Source organism: Myripristis murdjan, chromosome 22 (assembly GCF_902150065.1).
Source record: "Myripristis murdjan chromosome 22, fMyrMur1.1, whole genome shotgun sequence".
Taxonomy (NCBI): Eukaryota; Metazoa; Chordata; class Actinopteri; order Holocentriformes; family Holocentridae; genus Myripristis; species Myripristis murdjan.
Window position 1 is genome coordinate 7,816,303 of NC_044001.1, and position 23,097 is coordinate 7,839,399.

Genomic DNA, 23,097 nt, shown 5'->3' on the forward strand with positions numbered 1-23,097 from the left:
TTCAATCCATTCATTCAACTATTCCAATGTAGGTCCAAAAGTTCAGTTTGCCGATCTCATTATCTCCTGCCTTTACTTACTAATGATTCCTGACCAGGACGAAGACTGTCACTTTTGTTAAAATCAATTGTCAGTGAGGATGACGTCAGAGAAAATGGGTTAGAATTTGACTTTTGAACTCATGAGCCAACCATTTGGCTGCAAAACCTGAATTAGCCATGTTGCACGAACTGTTTAGCAGAAATATAAAGCTTTAAATAAGGAGGGACATTTGGTGCAAATGTAGGTGTTAACTCACTCTGGGTTTGCTGGTCCTTGCAAATCTCAGTGGAGTTTTGGCTGACATGAAGCTGAGTGGGTTATTAAATTTTCATTTCAGGGTGAACTATTCCTTTAACAAGCGCTGCACAGGCTGCATGCAGTGGTTGATGAATGGAGGCAGGCTGGTTTGGGCAGCAGCAGCGTCCTGCAGCTGCAGCATCAGCAGCACGTCTGCTGTGTCACATTCTGAATTTGAGGCCAAAACATTTTTCACAAGGGTTTTTTTTCTCTCATCCTATTCTGTATGAAGCTGCAATCAGTGACCTAAAATCAGGTGTAATTCACATTCTCACACCAGACTAAATACCTGCAGATATGATAGCATCATTATATTTGATCCAGGAATCTATGTGCAATAAATCTGCCCTAGCACATTTCTGTATTTGTATTGTGCCTTACTGCAAGTTGAATTTCCTGCAGATGATCCACGTGGACTGCACTCATAGTCCCACCCAGAGATCCTGACCCAGTTGGATATATTGCACTCTTGTTATGTGGGAATCGGAAGACCACAGAGTCATTTTAAGCCTAAATACACTCAGTGTAAAAACCCAGGCTCTATCCCAGCATCAGTCCTTGAGGAAGCCACTTGTCCTTGCCTCAATGTTACACAACTTCATTTAAAATGAAAACAGAAAACCACACTCATTTCTCAATGAACGACACATAGCTAGGCATGGCACTTATTTTATTCAAATCAAATTCATAAGTCATCTTGATAATAACTAGACCAACATCACGTTAACATTTGAATTATATTTGATTGATAATCACATCTTGATTCATAAAATGAGCGAGTGTTATATCTCCGGCGTTCAGCTGCTGGAGGTTTTTCTTAGAAATCATTACACAAACTCACAATCACATAAAAGATCAGTGATCATACATCTGCATGTCAGGTCAAGTACACTGGCCTGCACAGAAAATATATTTTAATGCATTGAATCCTCTTTAGTACCTGCAACTAGCCTGATGAAGGGAAAAAGCTTGACAACTGAGCAGTGCATATAATCAACATGTACATTGTTTCTTAGCCACAATGAAGCTGATCATGGAAAGTGAGAAGCCTTGCGAGTTATCTTGGGTTTAACTGGTTGAAGTCTGAGCACTAACTGGTCCATAGCCGGATTTCCACTACAGGGCCACGCATAGTTTGCCAGGGCTTCATTAAATCTCAGAGTGGAAAACGTTCTGCATGTAAGCCTCTTTTGTACAAAGAGGAGATAAACTCACGAACCAAAGAGCTTGCAGCATTTGGTTTTAAACCTACAGTCAAAACTGGCGTCGCTGTTTTTCCTCAGTTATACATGAATGAATAGCTCTTTCAGTCTCACATTATATACACTATATGTTGCATTGGCCCTGGCTCCAGCAGGCCCCAAGTGGCTTTTGGCTTTTGAGGGAAGGTCAATTTTTTTGGTTGCAGTCCGACAAATGAAACAGGCAATTACAATCTGTTGGCAGTAGCTGGGTAAACCCATATGAAGACAAAACACACAAACATGACCATAGGTTCCCCAGAACTTTGGAGATATTTACGAGGGGGGGAACCAAAACCATGGCACTTCAGTGAGAAAAACAATAATTTATTCAGAAAGTCCCACTTTGCTTTAAGGGAGGAGAGTATGAACTCACTGCTCTCGGGCCGGTCAGACTTGCTCTGCCTCAAGCCAAAGCAGTGCAGTCATAAGATCCTGTCAGCGTTAAAGACACTGCCTGTTGTTTTTAAAAGGTGGAATTGTACATCTTTAAGTTTTACTTTCAACATTGGCATATTTATATGGACAAAGACGCAACACATGCTAAATATCCATGGAAGAGAACAGCATGAGTACGCTTACAATGGCCAGGCCTCGGCTTTCCTGCCCTCTTATTGCAACAGGAAAAGCCTCATTGTACCATGATATAAAATCCATAATTTTTCATGTAAAGAAGAGTGGAACAGCAATGGTGCTAAATATGCCCCCCCAAAAAGTTGCAAATAAATAGTGTTCCATGAGCTGGGAAAAAATAAAAAACAGTGACAAAGCATAAAACAACCCAAGGCACGCAACTTTTCCCTTTGTTTTACAGAGCAGTGCAAAGGCAGAAACTCAAGATCTATGACATGATCTACCTAATGCTTGGTCAGAGAGCAGGTACTTGTAGTGTGGGCCACAGCGGCCCGTCCAGAGGTTGAAATGGGGTTGTGTCCTGTATCGACTGGCATGTTGAAGCTCCACGCTGCAAACACGGCAACTTAGTGCAGGAACCGGATGCTCATTTTCTGTTCCACGTCCACCTTCTCCAGGACCTGAGGAAACCAATCACAACATCAAGTTCAGCTACCAATGACCACTGTGTGTTTCAATGCTGTGGTCCTGCATTACATAACTGTGTATTTTAGCGTTATACAAATAAGCTTTAGTATTATTGTAACAGGTGCAGTGTGAATATTTCACTGCCAGGGTGAGAGGTTTTCTGTATAACCAAGCAGCAGTCATCCTGTCACTTAAAAAAAATAATTTTATAAAGTGTTAACTAGTGTTACATTTCATTACACCTAATATATATAGCAAACTACAGTGGGAAAAGTATATGGAAATAAAATGTGCATAAATGATAACACACAAAACCCTCATCTGAGATTTTTTGTTGAGAGCTGAGCTTTGCACTTTACATATTGATAATGGTGGAGCCCCTAACACGCAATGAGTTAATGTTTGTTTATTTTGAGTTTTTCCATTTTCAAGTAAAATTTTATAAACAATATATAAATCAATATACATTTATTAAACTAAATATCAGGGTACTCAACTAAACCAATCAATGCAATTTAAAAAAGAAACGGTTATGGAACGTTAGTGAAATCAGTTCAAAACCTGCTGCAGGAACTAAACAGACATTTTTTTAAAAATGCGTGCACATTTTTATTGTTCATGTTGATGTGAATTGTGAGACTGCACACGCAAATAATGAGCGTGACCACAGGAATTAAGACAAAAGAGGTAATGATATGTATCTTGTGTACATATCATGAGGCCCTGAGATCTATTTTGAGAGCACACGAGACCATCTGGTACCCGCCGCGCAGTAAAATGTGGCCTCAACATATGTTTTGCTGTGTGGCCACTCCCAGGCTCTGCTGCTCGCTTCCTGCTGACCATCAGAGCTCAAGACGGCAGGCGCTCACTGTACTGACACATCATTAACTAAGCAATCATCAAATGTCAGCAGTTATGTTGTGCATAATGTTCAGCAGCACAAAAAGCAGCCATTTCTGTGTGTCATGATCAACGTTTAAAACATTCACTGAGTCAGATGCTCCTCTGACTGTAAAAACTCGCCTTGATGAATTCATTAAAGGAAATTGAGTTGTCTCCGTTCTGGTCAGCTTCCTGAATGGTCCTATCAGCAATGCTGCCGAGCTGCTCGTCTGAAATGTTCACACCGACCATCATCCTTAGGACCTACAGACAAGGGACAAAAAGTTCCTTTGGGGTTAGTGGACATCGGCAAAAAAAAAAAAAAAAAAAAAACTTCCAGCAAACCTTAAATAATGTCATTTCCATGAAGTAGCCCTGTACAACATGGTGCAATGTTTTCAAAATACAGCGCTAATACTCTATGTATTTATGTCCTACAAAAGATAATGTGTAGGTGTTTCACTTAAATAACAAGCAGACACCAGCGACACTGGACTGTAGGAATTACATGATTAGCAATACAGAGAACACATATTTACTGAAAAATAAGCATACAAACATCACTTAAATATATATATGTCTCAACATTTAAGTCAGACAGACGTGCGGCACATAAAGCAGGCAAGGCAGAAATGTTTTGCGCAAAACAAGAGATCTGCCTGAGTCACTTAACCGTGAGCTTACAGCAATTGCAGGTCACACAATGTCACTGAAACTGAGATGGCTTCGTACGGTGACAACAAATAACACAGGAAGAGCACCGAGGAAGCCAAAATACAGGATACAAAGACTGTCTGCGGGAAATCAACCTGCAGTTAAGGTGAGGTATCAGGTCATTATCAGCACAGGGGCAAAGTCTTTTCCTCATTGACATGGAAATCCCTTGCTCTAAAGAGATATTACACAATAATATTTGGCTTCTTGTTTAAGAACGGAAAAAAGCACAAATAGTTTCAAAGGCTGTTTTTCCATTACCACAAGGAAAAGATGTGTCCATTTGACTTCCTTATTGTGTCCACCAGTTGTTTGCATAAAACATATCGTGACTCAGCGTCTTTACTCAGAACAGAAACAAGGCCCCTCACCTGTAACAGCTCGTCACGAGAGATTTTGTCATCTCTGTCCAGGTCATACAGGCGGAAGGCGACTGGAAATTTCAAGACAAACAGACAGTCAGACACAGGGACGTTTCAGACAGGACTAATGAGAGACACATGTTAATTTTACAAGCTACTGTGAAATGTGCGTGAGAGTGGTCCCTGGCTCGGCGCGGACACACCCATGGGAGCGAGCTCCTGACTCACAAAGTAACTTGTTTGTCCTGCTGTTGAGTGGCTCGCTGGCAGTGGGGTCCTTGTTCTTTTCATTGTCCTCAATTGGTCTGAAGTGAGCCAAAGTCCGCATGAATCCCCTGAAGTTCACCTGGTCCTCCCTGACCAAAAACAGCCATGCATGTTAGAGGAAAAATGATATCTGCTTCCCAATTGTGGTTGAAGGGTTCAAATTACACTTTTTTAAACAAATAACACACACAGGTTGTGTGGGCAAAACAATGAAAAACACAATTTAGTTGTAATCCAATACCACTTAACAAAGTCTGCTTTCTCTGCCTACACAGCAGCTAGCCCGACCCTCGGGCTGCATTTTCAAGCGGCTCCAAATCACACAAGCCAAAACCAAACCAGAAAGACAAGAACACATCTGAAACTATTAAAAACCATGCCTAAAATTAAGACGCCTACACTCACCGACCTTATGGGATTATAATGATATATCAACAAAAAGTTCCAGTTTAGATCAAGTGGCCAAGCTTAATGCATACTCTAGGATTGACAAAACAACATACGGGTATTTTACAGCCAAAGGCACCTGCAAAACTTGCTCTGCTCAAAACTCCAGTTTGATTACTCTCAGTAGACTTAGAAACAAGAGAGAATGAGAGGAAAGACTAAGGCTTGCAAGGTTGCAGTGTAAGAAGAACAACGAAAAAGCACTATGACATGGTTGAGCTTTGTGGTGATTGTGACTCAGGCCTATAATGCATACTCTGCTGAAAAACAAGATCACAGCTGAGAGCAGACAGACAGCAGTGACGACTCACCCCTCTGGGAAGAACGCGTTGATGATCCTGTCTCCGAGAGGATTGATGGCCAACTCCGGGATCCTCTGGAAATCTTCTCGACTGCAGAAATGAGGAGACATGAGACCCAACAAAAGAGCTGTGCAGTCTATCTAATCTCTTACACCAAATTACCACAGCTCTCAGATAAGTTCACAGATAACTGATTATCCCCAACTATAAAAAAAAAGGATGATGCGTCAATGCAAAGCTCACAAGGGCATGAATGAAGACATGCTAATCAGATGAAAACAGTTCAAAACAGGACTGGATTATGACATCTTTTCTAACTATTGTTTTGGCTGATAAAACAGTGAAAACGAACACTTTATTTTGGGATTTGGAGAGAAAAACCTTGTCTCCTGTCTTGTGTTTAAAGTGACCCATATGTTACAGCAATACTGTGCATATGTGTGTGCCTGTTTTGGCTGCACAAACCATCAATGGGACAGTAGTGTTGGCTACGTGAGACATATTTAGAGCTGTGCTATTGTGGCAACTGATGAATGATTAAAAAAAAAGTCACCTTGGACTTAACGCAGTGCCTTACTGCACACCGTGACTTAAAGCACCGGTGCAAGGACACGGAGATCAAACATCTTGTTATGGGTAAACATGAAGTCTTTGAGAAGAGTGGGTTCAATAAAACTACTTTTTTTTTTAACTGGTCTGTCTATGAACCTTTCTGCTAAAGGGCTACGCAAAAGCAGGTAAATTATTTTAATTTTTTTTTTTAGACCTCTCAGCAACATTCAATGATTACCTATTTCTTCACTTATTGCTTTCTCCAACTAGATTATGCACACAACTAGAAGTTAATCAAGAACTTAAGAAAATGTCACACTGAACTCTCAAACCTGGCTGTGCTCAGCTAATATGAAGCAAAAAAAACACTTCATACACAGCCTCTGGTCAAAAGACAAGCAAACACAACAATCAATGACTCACAAAACTGTGTGTGATAATGAACATTAAAAGCTGCTCTCCCACTAAATATTGTAGTGGACTTGTCCTACTCTTAGAACGGACAAACTTTTTGTTCTGCACCACCAACACAGACAGGGTTCATCCAAAATCCAGACACTTTTGTGATTTAACCAACCAATTAGATCATAATAATAAAAAAATAACCTCTTAGCCACAATTGGCCACCTTCCAAAGTGTTGGGGAAGCAATGCAATCCAACACTTGCCTGGTGCCTGCTATTAATTGAAGCTATTTGTCACCATGGGGCTTGAGTTATTGTGTACCTGAGGGTGCCGTTCTCCCCTTTATCCAGGCTGGTGAAGCGGCTGTAGAGGCGAGTGATCTGACTGTGGGAAACTGCAGGGGGACACAGAGAGCCGCAAAGATGTTACCAGCTGACCAGAAAACAGGAGACTGAGCCTCAGGCCAAATAGCTTTTCACCTAAATACAGGCGGAGGGGGGGAATATGTGAAACGACAATAACACTACACACATAATGTCACACTGTATAATGTAGCTGCAAACATCACTGTTAGATACATGTTGTATTGTAACACACCGCCGATATACCTGCTACCAACCAGGCTGGCAAGTAAGGGGATTAAAATCATAAAAGGCTAATGCCATCAGCCCGAGTCCCTATTATAAATTGGTTTGGATATGTAGAAATAGGTTAGGCTGGTATTAATTAACAACAGTGGAAATGCAACTTAAGCATTAAAGGTTAAACTAGTTAACATCCACTAAGTGTCTGTGTGCCCCCCTCTCTCTCTCTTCAGCCCAGGAATTAGCCTGAACTCAACTCACAGCCGGTCTCCTTCTTGATTTCTTCAATTTCCTCTTCTCTGAGTAACGTAGACGCCCGGGAGCCCATGGTGAAACGCTAAAGGAAACACAAGAGCAGACTAGCCAGCCGTCTTTCGCAACCCAGCCGTGAAATATCTCCGAGAAATTCCGGGCAGAGGAGCTCAAACCGGGGTTGACCAGCTAACGACGGGCTAGCTAACTAAGCTAGCGGGCGAAACTCCTCCGCTGGGTTGGGGTCTCGTTGTGAAGGCGGCCGGAAAACTGACGAGCCGGAAAATATTGAGAGAAATCCCGCTGTTCTCTGTCTTTTTTTTGTGTGTGTGACAGACTTGGGTACTCCTCTGGTTATGAAAGCTTCAGGGAGGTCTGTCGTTTTGTCACGCCACCGAGGAGTTTCAGCGGCTGCTAGCTACCTTCCTGCATTGTGAAGTGGGCGGGGCCAACGAGGGTAAACCGGTGACGTACTGCGGCCCCGCCCACTGTCATCTGCCATAGAAATAGAAATTACAGAAGACATTACAGAACTGCACTCAAATGCTGCTAAAATGAAAAATAAAGCAAGGTGAGCAAACACGCAGGACACAATAAAAGTAGTAAAAAAAAAAAAAAAAAAAAAAAAAAAAAAGAGAAAAGATTTCTCAGTGATTCCGCATTGTTTACAAAAAATGTGGCATTTTTGGGGGGTAAACAATGATGTAAGTTTTTGGCTCAGAAATGCATTAAAATCATAGACGTGCGCACTTTTTTTCTCTAAACAACATTTCTAAAACAAAGCAAAATACACTACAAACACTGACTTTGTTGGTGTTGTTCCCATTCTGGCCACACGATGGCGCTGTAGGGTTAGTTAGGAAGATCGACCGGGCAGAGCCGATCTATGTTCATTCAGTTATTTGTTTATTTTTCCGTAACTTTAGCAATGCAATAATGCAAATAAAAATTAATAATTCAGTTTAAATAAATATCTAAGTAAGCATACACATAAACAAATAAAAAGAAACAGACGAATAAAGAAAAAATAACAATACAAAATAAAGCATGCCAGAGGTCAACATAAATAAATAGGTCAACAAAGTGAAAAAATTAAATGGGGAGCAGTCTCACGGTTTTAATAGATTTTTTTGTTATTTTGCTCATTATTGTCTTGTCTTATTGACTTATTTTCTTTCTCAAAAACATGAAAGGGAGGTTTTACTTAAAATATAACCAGACTCATTAGAAAAATGTCTTTTTCATATGTTAATCCTGAAAAAAATCCAGTGGAAGCCTGAAGTTACAGATAATATTGTTATTAAGATAAATCTACAAATATCTTGCCACATTTTACAGGTCTCAACAGTCTCAGAAGGCACGGCAATCCTTTTTTTCCCCCTTTTTTATTTTACAAAGAAAAACCTAACCAGGTGACACTGAGGAATTATTTTAAATGAAACTTCTGTAACTTATTAGACCAAAAAGAATTTTTCCGAGAGACTCCCAAAGTTTTTCCAGCTCACAACTATTTCAGAAAGCTATTCCAGGTGAAACAGAGACAATATTACACTGAAAAGCAGCACAAATATCACCATTACTGAGGAACTCACCTAAACAATGTAATTTTTAAAACATTTACTGAAAAAAAGAGATCTGTTTCTGTAAAGTTTATCTCTATTATTCGATGCAGAATAATTCCCCCTCTTCAATCCATTTTGTCTCGATCTAATAAAGACACCCTCTGCCTCAAGCCTGTACTTTAATATCAGCCCACACATATTATCATCATTATTATTCTATTATCATTATCATTATTCTGATATTCAGCAAGAGTTTTTTTTTTCTCCATTCATTAATAGAGTCTCAGGGGCTTTAGGGAAGGAGATGAGGTCATTATATATGCCAAATAACTGAATTTAACAAGATTATTATAACTCACAGTAATATTTATGGATATAACCCAAAATCAGAAATCAAATATTTGCTTGAAATAATAGAACAGAAATTTATTATTGCTGCAGTTAGACTAGTTCTCTAATCCCTGTCTTTTCAGTTAATTCTCTTTAAACCTTAAAGAGAATACAGCAACGCAAATTCTGACTCTGAAAGCAGACCAGAAATACAGACTATGTCCTCAGGTACTTGGCAATTTAAAATTTCATGAATTCACATTTAATCCACCCTTTTTTTCATTCCTGCCTCATTCCAGTATGGCTGAATCCATCTATTTTTCCAGCTTTTACAGATTCATATTTCAAACTGAACAGTAAGTATGGATGGCACAAGAGAATGGGAATAAAGGAATATGAATAAGAATATCATGGAGTGGCCAAAATGTGTGCAGTGAAGTAGCTTGGTGTGGGCCTGGTATGTACTGGTGGTCAAATTTAATTTTTCTCCAACTTAAAAAAAACAACACCTACACATTATAAAAATAAACATCAATAATATAGAGAAAGTATCCTGTTTTCTCACCTTGCTGAGGTAAAATGCAGCCACTGTACTGTGTTTTACTCTATTTTATCCCCATTTTATTCACTGTACTGCATGTACAGTGCGCAGTTAAATGTAGCTTTACACTGACACCTGTTGGTGTGAGTGTGGCACAGAAACACACACACACTGCTGCCTCATCTTCCTCTCTAGTCCCACACACACCACTTCACCTGTGCACCCTCACCACTACAAATTATAAATTAAATATTTTGCAGTTGCTTTTATCATGTTGAGTAATAGTTTCACTATTTAGTTTTAACTTTTTGAGTTTTTAAATGACCGTTAATCAAAAGTGATGATGTCAGAAAGATCTGTACATGTGCTTTTATGTTTTAAAAGTTGTTGAAATTTTATGAATTAATTCATTAAAAAGGAAATGTATTCCAGGGGATACAAACTCTAAAAATCAAGTCATTTTTTTCCTGTAAAATGTAAGAAAATATCAGTGAAATAATTTTCGTAAGTGTTTCTAAGTGTTTTTCTCCATTAAAGGGTTAAGATACCAAATATTAGATAAATTCACACAAAAAGCGGATGTGTGTGAGTGTCAAACTGAGGACTAAAAAGGCTTTATGATCACTCAAAACGAGAGGTAAAAAAAAAAAAGACACTTTAGAAACTGAGGCCATTTTTCAGCAGCTTCAGCAGTCCCAGATTTTATTTCAAGATCCAACAAAGTCTCTTGAGATTTCACCAGACGTACAAAATTCAGCGGTACGTCCTCTGCGTGTCAATCAAGCATTCATGCTGGGTCTTGCACACCACAGATAAAGCTGAGATCAAAACGGAGGGGAAAAAAAAAAATAAAAATCCAATAATTCCATGTCATAATTGTCAAACCTATGTCTTATAAAAATCAGAAGCAGTAAAACATTCATCCGGAAACAATGCCTTTCACAGTGACAAGAGTGCATTTCATCGTAAAAACAAGTCTTTAAAATCTCTCAGTGAAATCATAAAAACATCACAAGTAAAAACAACAAAAAAAGAAAAAAAAAGATAAGTGTTATATAGTGTTGATAAAGTAATAAAAATGTTGACTCCACGTCAGATTCCTAAGCAGTGCAAAAAGCAGCCACGTCCTCTTGGGCTTCCCTGATGGAAGCAGGAGCTCGGTCAGAGGCCCAGGCGGGTTTGCAGGAATCCTTTTAATTCCTGATGTAACACACAAAGTCCATGGCCTTCTGGATCCTGGAGGGCAAAACAACCACATGCAGGTTAATTACATGTTAATTAATAAAAGAAGACACAAAAAGGTCTGGGAGCCTTCTGTTACTTTCTATGTTCAACATTTTAATTCAAACATATTCCACTGTTCTGCTTACTGAAATAATAATGACAAATGTGTTTGGCTTTTGTTTGTTTGTTTGTTTTTTTGGTGGGGGGGTAGGAGGAAGAAGAGGAGGAAGAGTGGAGGAGGAAGAGGAATAGGTCGGGAGGAAGAGGGGGGAGAGGAGTAGGCAGAGGAGGAGGAGGAGGAGGGGGAAGAAGAGGAGGAGGAGGAAGAAAAAGAGGAGGAGGGGAGAAGGAGGAGGAGGAAGAGGAATAGGAAGAAAAGGAAGAAGAGTGTAGGAGGAGGAGGGAGAGAGGAAGATGAAGAGGAGGAAGAGGAGGATGAGGAAGAGGAGGAGAAAGAGTGGAGGAGGAGGAAGAGGAAGGGGAAGAAGAGGAAGAGAAGGAAGGGGGGCGAGGAGGAAGAAGCGGTAGACAGGAGAAGGAGGAGGCAAAGGAAAAGGAGGAAGAGGGGATTAGGATGAAGACGAGGAAGAGTGGAGGAGGAAGAGGAAGTGGAAGAAGAGGTAAGAGAGGAGAAAAGGAGGAAGAAGAGGAGGAGGAGCTAGAGTGGAGGAGAAAGAGGCAAAGGAAGAGGAGGTAAAGATCTGGAAGAAGAGGAGGAAGAGTGGAGGAGGAAGAGGAAGAAGAGGAGCAGGACAAAGTGTTAAGGGTTGGTCATTTTTTTTTTATTAGAGGCCATGTCAGTGTGACTCTGTTGCTCACTGGACAGTTTACACACAACTAGAAAAAAAAAGGTCACATGTTCACACCAATTTCACAATCAGACCAACATCACCAGTAAAACTGATACTGGACCAATATCGGCTTCAAAAGGCTTTTTAAAGCTGGTATCTGCCGGCGTATCTGTGCGTCTCTTTCATCTGTCTGGTTTTCAGTGGAGAGAATCACTGCCTCTTAAGAGCTGAAATACTGTTTCAGAGGCTTTTCCACCAGGACAAGAAATCAATCCTCAGGGAAACACCACGTTCTTTTAATTACCGACCTGCTGATCAAATTTACAGATGCTGAATATCAGCACAAAAAAAAAAAAAATTTGTCATTCAGTCTAAAAGTATTCATATCAGCCTTCAAAATCCCCATGTTGGTTAAACCCTGCATTCTACTAATCAAGTGAACAGACCGTTTTTATTCAAGGACAATAACAAGTCATTCCATAACCTCTATTATATTAAATGTTCTATATGAATCAAACAAATGTTGGGGGAAAAAAATTAGTGGACAGCTGTTCTTCCTGAGGTCCTCATATTTTAAACAGAGCACAATCAGATACTCAAGTCAGATTACAAGAAGGTGCAAAGGCATTATTATTATTATTATTATTATTATTATTCAGTGGATATTTTGGGCTGTACCTGTCTATGGGATATCCGCCTTCGCACAGGTTCACCAGGGCGTACAGGTGCCTCAGAGCATATTCATACTGGAAAAAAAGGAAATCATATGTTGAAAATGTGGCAGCAAACAGCAGTTGAATTATGTCAGCTTTCAGTTTCCTTTATGCAAATGATGATGACCAAAGCTAATTTCCCCACTGCTATACTTATTGTACTTGAAATGCCAAATGACTCCAAAAATTTTTCTCAAACTTTTGAGAACATACCCGCAGAGCTGAAGGAAAAAACCCAAACACAAACACAGTGTTATTCAGTGTGGGGATGTAAGCCTGGCAAGAAATACCCTAACCCTGAACAACACTATTATTCACTTATTGTAATTTAAAGGAAAAAAACCTGTATGTTTCTTTTGTTAGCACTTACTTTTCTGTCTTTTTTCCAGCTTCTTGGTTTCAATTAAGCCACAAAATATAAATGTGCCAATTTCACAACTGAAACTGGTCTTGTGAGTGGCGAATGATGAATAAAAATGAATACTAGAGTTCCTGTTTTTAAAGAGAACTAAAATTACAGCCGGGTAGTTTCAGCCACCGGTTACTAATCAAATGTGACAGAAACATGACTGATGGAGCATTACGTAAGAAACAGGAAAGGAGAAGTTTCACAGTTCTCCTGTAAAAGTTTCTAACCCAGGATGGTGTGGCCTTGATCTGCTAGAAGGTGATGCTCAGCAGAAAAAAGGGATCGAGTGGCACCGTACCTCTGCTTTGTGCCAGTTGAAGCAGTTTTGCTTGTAGTGTTCGACCGCGGCCTTGTAGCACTCGTGTTGGGTGAGATCCGCTCTGGTGTCGAGGATCTCCTGGGCCTTGAGCTCATCGCCGGTCACCCTCTCGACCACTTTGCGCATCGACTCGGCCAGCATCTCCCTGACCTGAACACACACACACACACACACACACACACACACACACACACACAGGGCGGCGGTCATGTGACACGGCTAAATACAATCCGGTGTCATCCGGCACCGTCTCAGCCGTTTGTCCCACAGGAATTCATTATCATGTTAAGCGTTATAGGGCTTGAATCGATCCAAACAGCTATGAGACGAAATATGGCATTATAAAATTATATTCACAGCGAATAATAATGATAATATTATAGGGTAAAAAATGAAAAAGAGAAGAAAAAAAATCAAAAAAAGGAAAGGTACAACAATGTGTACTTTTTACAGGGGGTGAACTACAAATCCCATAAAGCATTGCTCATCATCAATTAATCTTTAGTGATTATAATGATTTACTGTCTGCTAGATTTCTGGTTACTAAAGTTTGATCATTCACAAGTTCACAAACCACACAACATCAGCAACAGCGACGTTTCTGATTGGTGGGATTTGCATTTGGATTATGGGTAATGTAGTACTTTACACTAAATTGAAACCACATGTTCTTGTCATCCTTGCATTGTGGTTAACAGGTAATGAATCAAAATAAATTCCCTATGGTGAGCGGGCTTTGCTAGTAAATTGGATTTTCATTTACAGAACTCAACTGCTGTGCTGTACTCTGTACGTTCACGCTATGTTTACAATCTGGTAGCTTAACATGGGAAATATCACGTGAAATGCTGCATCAGGGCAGTGGCATCGTCATGATTAATCTGATTTGCATCGCATGCTCCAACAATTAGAGAAGAAACAGCATTAAGCGCAGCACAAACGGGGACAAAGAAAAAAGGAGATGGCTGAACCTGTAACTTTACCTTCAGGTGGACATTGAGCTCCATCAGCAGCCCCTTGGCGGTACGGATGTCATTGGAGGCCATCATCTTCCTCTTAAGGATGGCCAGCGGCACGTCAGGGCTCGGGGTCAGATCCAGATTGGCGACTGGCGGCAGGGTCATCGGAGGGGCCGGCCGGGCTCCTTCCATGGAGTTACCCTGGAAGGCCATCACTTTCATGTGGCCCAGAGTCTACACAGGAAACATGGAGCCCAAGTTCAGACATCCAATCAAGGCAAGAAACCCAAATTTGACCGCAGACACGTGGAGCACGTGGCTGGCAAACCGGAACAGAGCAGTTCCTCTCAGTTCCTGACAGACACAAATTTACATGCAATGTGGTTTGTAGCATTTAGTGATCTCTTGCTTCCTCAGCAGCTGTAATTTTCCTGCTCTCACTGGGTTTCCTCCACGATTTTTTGAAACGGTGGGGGAGGGCTTCAGCGTAAACTGCTCATAGTATGTCAGATGCAGTATGCCAAGAGTACCAGGATGTGCTACTACATCCGGTCAGATTTCGCAGTATGGATTCCAGCATGCTGCTCTGGCCATTCTGACCCACAATCCTATGAGCAGCGGACGTTACGTCGCACTGACTGAGTTGCGTGTACAAGCCACACCCACATACGGACGACAACAAAACACACATATCGCACAAAACTCGCTCAGTGACAGCAGCAGCGACAGGAAGACAGAAGATCAGAAACATGACAGACGACAGCGCAGTATGAAACAGCACCGCCATTTTGACAACAACATTCAAATTTGCCGCTACGGACGGCGGCGGAAGTGAGCGAGAGGGTCGGACTTCAGGGACGATGTATGTAGTGTGTCCCAGTAGTATGCATATGCATGCATATTTCATACTAAACTACATACTTTGTAAGGGCAGCTGCAGTACATACTAAAGGTAAAAAGTATAAGTATGCGAGTGTAAGTATTTGGAACGCAGGGCCTGTCTCACCTTATTTCCATACTGCTGGACATGGCTGGTGGTGGTGTGGTTCTTCACGATCTTGAACTGCTTAATCAAGGTCTCCTTAGTCAGATCCTCCTGTTAATATTGGAGGATAAAACATTATAAACAAAAGTCTGTCTAAAAGGCAATCTGTTGAGTCTTTGGATTTAATATTTTATTTTGGCAATAGAGCAACAGCAATAAAGAATGGCAAAATGGACATTTGTTAATTAAAGGTAGATATTATTTTAATTTTGTGGATAGAATATTAAATAAGACGTCAACTGGCTCCCGTTACCCTTTAAATATGGGTGCCGGTGTTTAGTTGTTAGGCTACGTTTGCTGTCAAAGTCTCTACACCAACTGCACAAACATGAAGTGTCGAGTCAAGAGTTGCTTGGACAGAGCCGATCAAACGGCACTAACCACATCAGAGTCTTCCATCCAGTTGACGCTGTACCAGTCTCCCAGGTAGGTGTCGCGCTGCTCGTCGTAGTAGCAGGCGTAGGACGACTCGTGAGCGTTGGCTGCAGTGGTAGCATACACTGACAAGGGAGGAGAGTGCATGGTGTTTAACGATATTACATTTAGGATAAGTAAAAAATATATATATTAAAAACACGCCCAATGACACATCAAATGCCAAATCTTCCCCTTGCATTATTGACAATGGGTTATAGACAAAGTAAATCTAAAACTGATCAACGTGATAGATTGGAAAGGGGAAAATATTTGGACTTGAGTGTGGATATTTCAGCTGTTTCGACTGTATTCAGTGCCGGCTTCAGCGCTGCCATCCGCAATTCTCTGGTTATTTAATCCAATTAACTAGTGAATGTGTCTTGTTTTATAGTTTTATTGTAATTGCAATGCACAGATGTAGGTTTATTCGGCTTGATAACTTTTTTTCACATTTATTAGAGGACTCGTGCATTCTTATTATAAGTTCCTCTTTTTTGCTTCACTTTTTCTCTATATTTAAACTATGTATTGCATCTGTTGTAATTTTTCTGACTGGAATCATTAGCCATTACCTTTTATTAGGACCTAATGTATTCAGTCACAACTTTTTATATAAAAGAATGTTTTGTCTTTTTTGCTTGACTGCATCGTACTTTCCCTATGTGTATTGATACTGCCGTGATTGTATATTGATATTGAGTATGTAAATGTTTATATTAGACGTGCGTAAAAAGTGATTGGTTGGAGTCACACAGCCACTCCTATTTAAGATGGCTTCTTCTGTTGGCACAAACATTTGCTTGAAAAAGATGTGCGAAGTTTTTTGCTGTTCCTGAATTGCAATGTAAAAAAAAAAAAAAAAAGAAAAAACAAGAACACAACTTTTGGACTCCAGAGGTCTATAAGTGACACTTTGACTTGTTGACTTTCAGGGTGCAGTCCTAGATGGCGGTGTGTAAAAATGGGATGCAGACGGTGTAAAAAAAATCATCCTCGCTTTGGACAATAAAAAAAGAACTTTGATTCATAGGAAAAGTTGTGTGTGTCATGAGGCAAAGCACATGAGAGAGCGACATTGCCCACAAAAAAAAAATCAGGATGCTGACATCAGGGATAAGACCGAAAGAGCAATGGTCAATCAGAACGAGCCCTTTACCTTGACGCAGCCATCACATGAACATAGAAGGCTGATGTAATCAAAGCTATCTATGACATTCTTGGTGAAAACAGCTGTTTACTTTTGTTTGTTTGTTCCTTAAATTCAGCGTCAAGGGCAGGTGAGGTCGAATGATCGCAAGAAAACGGCCAAGCTTGTCTTCGTTTCACGCCGATACGATTAATCTATTGACGGCTCTTTATTGACTGACCCCGTTCTACTATCTAGTTTTGGTTTTTCCTAGAAAGTCACACTGATGAGGTCAATCTCAGCTCACCATTGATGTCCACAGGCAGGTGGTTCATCATGGACCCGGACTCGCACGCCTCGATGTAGAACACCATCTGTGTGAGTTCGAGGAAGGAGAGCACCAGAACAAACGTTATTTTCTTAAATGTTCTGGTACTGTTTCAATCCAGTAACGTATTCCAGACATATCACCTGGTTAGGAATTATCAGTGATGAGAGGCATGTGTGAACATGAAGGCCTCAAAGCTGAACAACAACACATCGGTTTTCGCACCTTTTTGTACTGTTTGTTGTTGTACATGTCTCTGATGGTGTCTTGGAGGTCTTTGACATGGAGCTACAGAGACAGAGAGAGAAAAGGGAAAAAAGGTTAAGTGTTAAGAATACTTAATACCTGAAACCACCTCTACACTCGGTGTTACAAATGTCTGGTGTTTCCCTGCATGCCTCTTTGAGACTCTTATGTGTGTCTACATTTCACCAGATCAGCCAGGAGTAGGACTAGTGCAGGCATTTTGCTCAAGGACACAATGGCGGTTGTGTCTATGTGACTATCAAGCCTTCCTGCCATCGAAACGATTGGGTACTGAAATTTTAAGCAGGATAAGACACTGACCATGTACTAGGATAAAAACAAGTATCACAGCATCTTGGACCAAATACATTCACTTCAATATTGTCACGATACTGTAGAGATGACTATTGGTGCCTTTGTTGGATCCACAAGTCCATAAAAAAAATAAAAAAAACTGTTTTCCATGTCAGTGACTCACTACTTTCCGCACAGTTTTGTAAGAGCAACTGATCCGAAACAACATCCAGCTGAGCAAAGCAACACTAGTTACTGTTTGGTCTTGTTTATGGGTCATAATTGGGAAATTTGCATGATTCTGAGGTTTTGTGGATACGCTTTCACAAGATCAAGCAGTTAAAAGAAAAGTGCTCACCTCATCATCTGGAAAGGCCAGAAGACCAGGAGCCCCGTGATCAGTGAAGTAAACAAACACGTGGTCATTGGGACCGCTGCCAAGTGAAAGAGGAGACAATAAAATAAAAAAAAAAAACTCAACGTGCTGTCCTATTTTGGTGCAAATTCATTTTGTTGTTCCAGATAATTCATGTGCTCTTCACTTGCCTCTTCAGCACTTTTCCAGAGCCACCTTTGACTGCAGAGGAGTCGCCCCTCAGCACCGCCAGGAAGTTTTCAGGGTTCACTTCCTACACATAGACAAAAAACAGGACAGAAAACAAAAAAAAAAGTTGTTTTAAAGATCACATTTGCACAGAAAAAGCAACCAGCTGAAACATCAACAGCACTGCAAAGCGGTGATTTGTGAGGGGCCAACAAAACTGATTGATTTGCTCTCTTGTGTAAATATTTGTGTGCGAGCACTCACTTCCCCGGTGTAGTCTTTTGGAACTCCCTTGTACACATCGGAGCCATTGGGCCTGTTGATCAAGATTCCTGGGGTGGGGTTCCTGGAAACAAAAATATGACTCTCATTGGCTGAAGGAAGTGAAAATGGCTGACAAAACATGATGTTGTGAAACATTTCTCTCACAGTGTATCTGCAATGTGCAATAAATGACTCATCAATCAGGTGACAGAAAATGTGGTGAGAACCCAACAGCACGAAAGGTTTTTCCCTTTTTCATATTTTCTGATGTGCACTTATCTATGCTTTACATGTTGTCCTCATTACTTTTGTCTTGCTTCTTCTTTTCAACTATTTCCACTTTGAAAAAAACATTTTACTTTACTTTTTTAACTAGAGAACCATTTTCTGTAACTCTGACGGTCAAAGATCTAGATCTGTCAGTAACTGTTTTGCCAGAAAAACTACAATATTACATGGTCAATGCCTTGAAAACAGGCAACAGCTATCAGTATTGATCATTGCATTTGACATTTAATAATCACAGCCTATATGGAAAAGCAAGCAGCCTGTCCTTTTTTTTTTTTTTTGCAAAGTTTCATTTAAATGTAAGTTAACTATTACCTAAAAACATCCAATAGATGCTGATAACCATGGCAGTCACACCACAGTGCGATAATCGATATAAAACAATCAATGTTGCATCACTTTCTGTGAAACTTGACCCACATTACGTCGAGGTATTCTGACACTTTAATAAATTAGTAAACACGTACACTGAGGCAAGGGCGATAATAACACAGCAGTGCTCAAAGCAAAGAGCAGCCGTGCACATTGATTGGTTCGTACAAAATAAAATGAAAATCAATCAGGATTTTGAATGTTATCACCTGAAATGTCACTATCCACACTTTCCATTTCCATGTAAAAATGAATGGTGCCAGAAAAAGAGCAGCACCAAACCTGTATGTACACTCTTCATTTATTTATCTATTTGTTCATTGCCTTTCAACCAAACCTCGTGCATTTAATGAAACCTAAATGCTGAATACGTCCACAGTTCACCTGCCTGGTCAGACCAGGAGGCCCGAAATCAACTTGACCCTCATATATTTTGAGAAATCAAATGAACTTTTTCATGATAAAAGGTATAATGAACACTCATAACACACAGCAGAAAGCAGCAAAAAGCAAATAACTGCATGTGAGTGAGTTTGAAATGTGTGTTTTTTTGTTTGTTTGTTGTTTGACGGAGTAAAGAGGTAAGGCTCGGGCTTATGAAAGAGAAAAGGTGCAACAAGAAACTTCTTTGGCCGCTGGTTTATCTAATATCTGGATCATTTCCTTTTGGCCCAAAGCCATCAAGAGATTCCTGATGAGGCCTGGTATGACTTGCACTCTTGGTTGGCACTAAATGTGAGGCCCTCCTGTCCCTGCACCATGTGTGTGTCCATGTGTGTCCCTCATCAGTTAAGTTCCCAAAATTTCATGCACCTGGGAATTACAGGGATTGTGACTGACATCAATGGATGTGTGTACTCTACCGCCTAGCTATCCACACACCATCAGAGTAACACAACTCCAAGTCGAAGCCCTGAAGGAACACTAAAATTAGTTCCTTGTGACTCTCCGTATGAGTCTCAGTGGCTCTTTTTAACTCAGCCTGTTTACGTTGAAGCCGAGTCACAATCAGCCTCACAGAGTCTGCATGCCACAGCCAACATGTGAGAAATACCGACATGAGTACAAAGCGACCAGCAGCTCACAAAGAATACAGCAGGCCATGTTCTGCTTACATTACTGAAATCACTGCAATCGTTTCATTTTTGATACGCAGGCCTTTTAAAAAGCCATGAAGAGGCGCTGTGCATCATATCAGAATATAACTCTTGACTGTGTGACTGTCCACGGCTTGTATAAGCTGTTTAATAAATCAACTTACAAGACTAAAAACACAGTATTTACTCTGACAAAACCAGGACCTACAGTCAAAATACTGATACTTGCCCTTGCAGACACAATTTTCTATTGAGTTACAAACGCAGGCAATGTGAGTGCTGCACAATCACACTTCCACAAATTGAAGAGGATGCTGTTTCACTGACTCAGCCCTTTCCTGTAAGCCTTGGAAGAGCAACCAAACCAAACTACCAAAAAAAAAAAAAAAAAAAAACAGAGGAGGATACCGGGAAGCTGTGCAGACAAATGGCCGACAACAAATGGAATCTAATTTGCATCGGCTTTCTTGAGCACTCTGTGCAAAGCAAGGAATGAGTGGATCATAGTGTTTTAGTGTGTTTTCTTTTTTTTTGAGGCCATGAAGGAGAAGGGAAACTCACTCGCTGCTGAGTGCCAGGTCGTCATACATCATAACCACAATCTGCTCATCAGGAATGCCATTCTTGTGGACAATCTGGTAGGCATGGCACGCATCGGCCTGAGAGAGAGCAACAAGCAGACAGACAGACAGACAGACAGACAGACAGACAGACAGACAGAGAGATAGACAGGTGTACTTTACTGATCCCAAATTCACCTTTGAACCACTGAATATGTACATATAAAATACACTCAGTGGCTACTTTATTAGGTCCACCTGTACAATCTATTCCAATCCAACTGCTCTACCATAAAGTTTCCTTTTCTGATGCCTATAATGCTCAAGATTTCTTTTTGTCACAGGAATAGAGGTGTTCATTCAGTTCTGTGTTTGGCATTGAGCTCAAAGTTAGTGCTGCTGTCATACTGGACTGCATTTTACTGAGAACTGTTTCCACTATTCTGTCCCTATTCATTGCATATAAATAGGGCGGACCAAAAAATTGGAAACACCTCTCAATATAATGTAGTCTAGTACGAGACCTCTGCAAACTACAACCTCAGTAATAAACATATAATTAAACTTACACATTCTAGACGATGTGGACAGACACTGAACATTATAAACTTTCTTAAAAGGTAGAGTTAATGGCAGAGCTGCTGCATTAGACTGTACAGGTGGAGCTGACAAAGTGGCCACTGAGTGTAGATGCGTACTCATAATGGATCATTTTAAGCAGAGGTCAGTGAAAGTAATTTCACAATCAGCCTCAGCCTGAGGGGGGGAAATGGAGAAAAACCTCATTGCTCATTGTGGCTTATCTGGCAGTAAAACCACTCTTATCAAAAAGCTAACAGGGGGAAGTTTGTATCCTGAACACAGGGGGAATTGGGTCGTGGATAGTTGATAAGGGTGGCATTAGTTTCCTGCAGGGCCAGTTTTGCCTCTCACCTGGTGTCTGTAGTTGTACCAGCCGTTGGATCCGGCCACGATAAGCACCCAGTTTTTTCCAGACTCCTTCTCCTGCTGGGAGGGATATGCGGAGGCCAGGCCGAGGCTCAGGCCGAGCAGGAGGAAGACGGACCCGTACATCTCCTCGCCTGCGTGGAGGACCGGGAATAACAACATGACGCTCACATTAACTCTTTGCATAACCACAATAATGCTCACTGGGTAGAGAACAGACTATACTGAGTAATGTCCTGACGATAATAACCGTGGTTAACACAAAGCAACACACACACACAGACATACGCACACAAGCTCACTGTCACATGATGATGATATTCCTATATGGAAAAGCTAACATAGCACAACAAGCTAACATATCGCCTCAAAACAAACAAAAAAAACGCGTCAAAACAAATGCAAAGAGGGGCGTAAGTCTCGACGCGGACCGAGAAATAAATTCTAAACAAGTAAGAGGAGAAAAAGTCACTGTGGTGTTTACCTTCTTTTTGCTGTGGCGCGGCGGAACGAAAGCGATAAGCTGCATGTATCCTGCCCGGGCGTCAATGGGAAATTTATAGGGAGATGACGGCGGACCGCAGAGCCCCGCCCACGGAGCGATGTGATTGGTCCTCCCGTCGCTCGGTGGGCGGGGCTTTACTGTACACGGTCACATGCTTACCCAGGAAACACATCCTATCATAACAGCAAAGGTTATGATGCGGTTATGAACAAAAACAAAGAAAAAAAGATAAAAAGAAAAAACACTTTCATTTTTAGTCAGTGAGGAGGAATATTATGAGGGAACAAAGTAAAAACAATCACCCATTATGAGAAAATTATTGAATCCTCGACCCAGTTTCCTATAATTGACACCCATTTGTGATGCATATGATGTAACTTACATGTAAATGGGTGTATATTTGTATTTATGTGAGGCATCTTACAGATGGTGGCAACAAATTTCCTCTCATCACCGTGATCTATCTATTTATGTATCTATCTAGATTTCTGTCAAGGTAAATATTGCAGCAGGTAATTGAATTCAAATGCAACACCAACTGCAATAAACACTGGCACTGCGGTTGCTGTAGGTGAGGGCAATAAAGAAAAGTCATATGATTCACTCACCCATTAACCATAATGAACATTTTAAAAAGTGCCATATCAGGTGACATTTTAGGTGATGCATTTATTCAGAGGCCTACCATTAGTGTCAACCTAAAGTCCATAAAACTGTCTTTTCTTCTTAAGCCCAGTTTTATTGTTTGCAATCTAAAAGGGCTTTTCATGCCAACACCCCCACCCCCCCACCCCCCACCAACCAAAAAATCCCAGGTAACAGGGA

At 40.8% G+C, this 23,097-nt stretch overlaps 2 protein-coding genes across 2 annotated transcripts; both read right to left on the reverse strand.

Annotated features, from left to right (window-relative positions):
* Nucleotides 1-992: 992 nt before the first annotated feature.
* chp1 (calcineurin-like EF-hand protein 1) lies at nucleotides 993-7,832 on the reverse strand. The gene is made up of 7 exons (XM_030044056.1): nucleotides 7,400-7,832; nucleotides 6,876-6,948; nucleotides 5,608-5,688; nucleotides 4,811-4,938; nucleotides 4,592-4,653; nucleotides 3,648-3,770; nucleotides 993-2,614 (listed from the first exon to the last, which is right to left on the reverse strand). Exons 1-7 carry the CDS (start codon nucleotides 7,464-7,466, stop codon nucleotides 2,561-2,563), a joined length of 588 nt encoding a protein of 195 aa, XP_029899916.1. The 5' UTR covers nucleotides 7,467-7,832; the 3' UTR covers nucleotides 993-2,560.
* Nucleotides 7,833-10,493: 2,661 nt separating this feature from the next.
* lgmn (legumain) lies at nucleotides 10,494-22,326 on the reverse strand. Its single transcript, XM_030044036.1, has 14 exons — nucleotides 22,252-22,326; nucleotides 21,753-21,901; nucleotides 20,821-20,918; nucleotides 18,503-18,584; nucleotides 18,241-18,323; nucleotides 18,053-18,128; nucleotides 17,380-17,442; nucleotides 17,134-17,200; nucleotides 15,665-15,783; nucleotides 15,245-15,334; nucleotides 14,263-14,472; nucleotides 13,259-13,429; nucleotides 12,517-12,584; nucleotides 10,494-11,059 (listed from the first exon to the last, which is right to left on the reverse strand). Exons 2-14 carry the CDS (start codon nucleotides 21,891-21,893, stop codon nucleotides 11,017-11,019), a joined length of 1,311 nt encoding a protein of 436 aa, XP_029899896.1. The 5' UTR covers nucleotides 21,894-21,901; nucleotides 22,252-22,326; the 3' UTR covers nucleotides 10,494-11,016.
* Nucleotides 22,327-23,097: the final 771 nt, after the last annotated feature.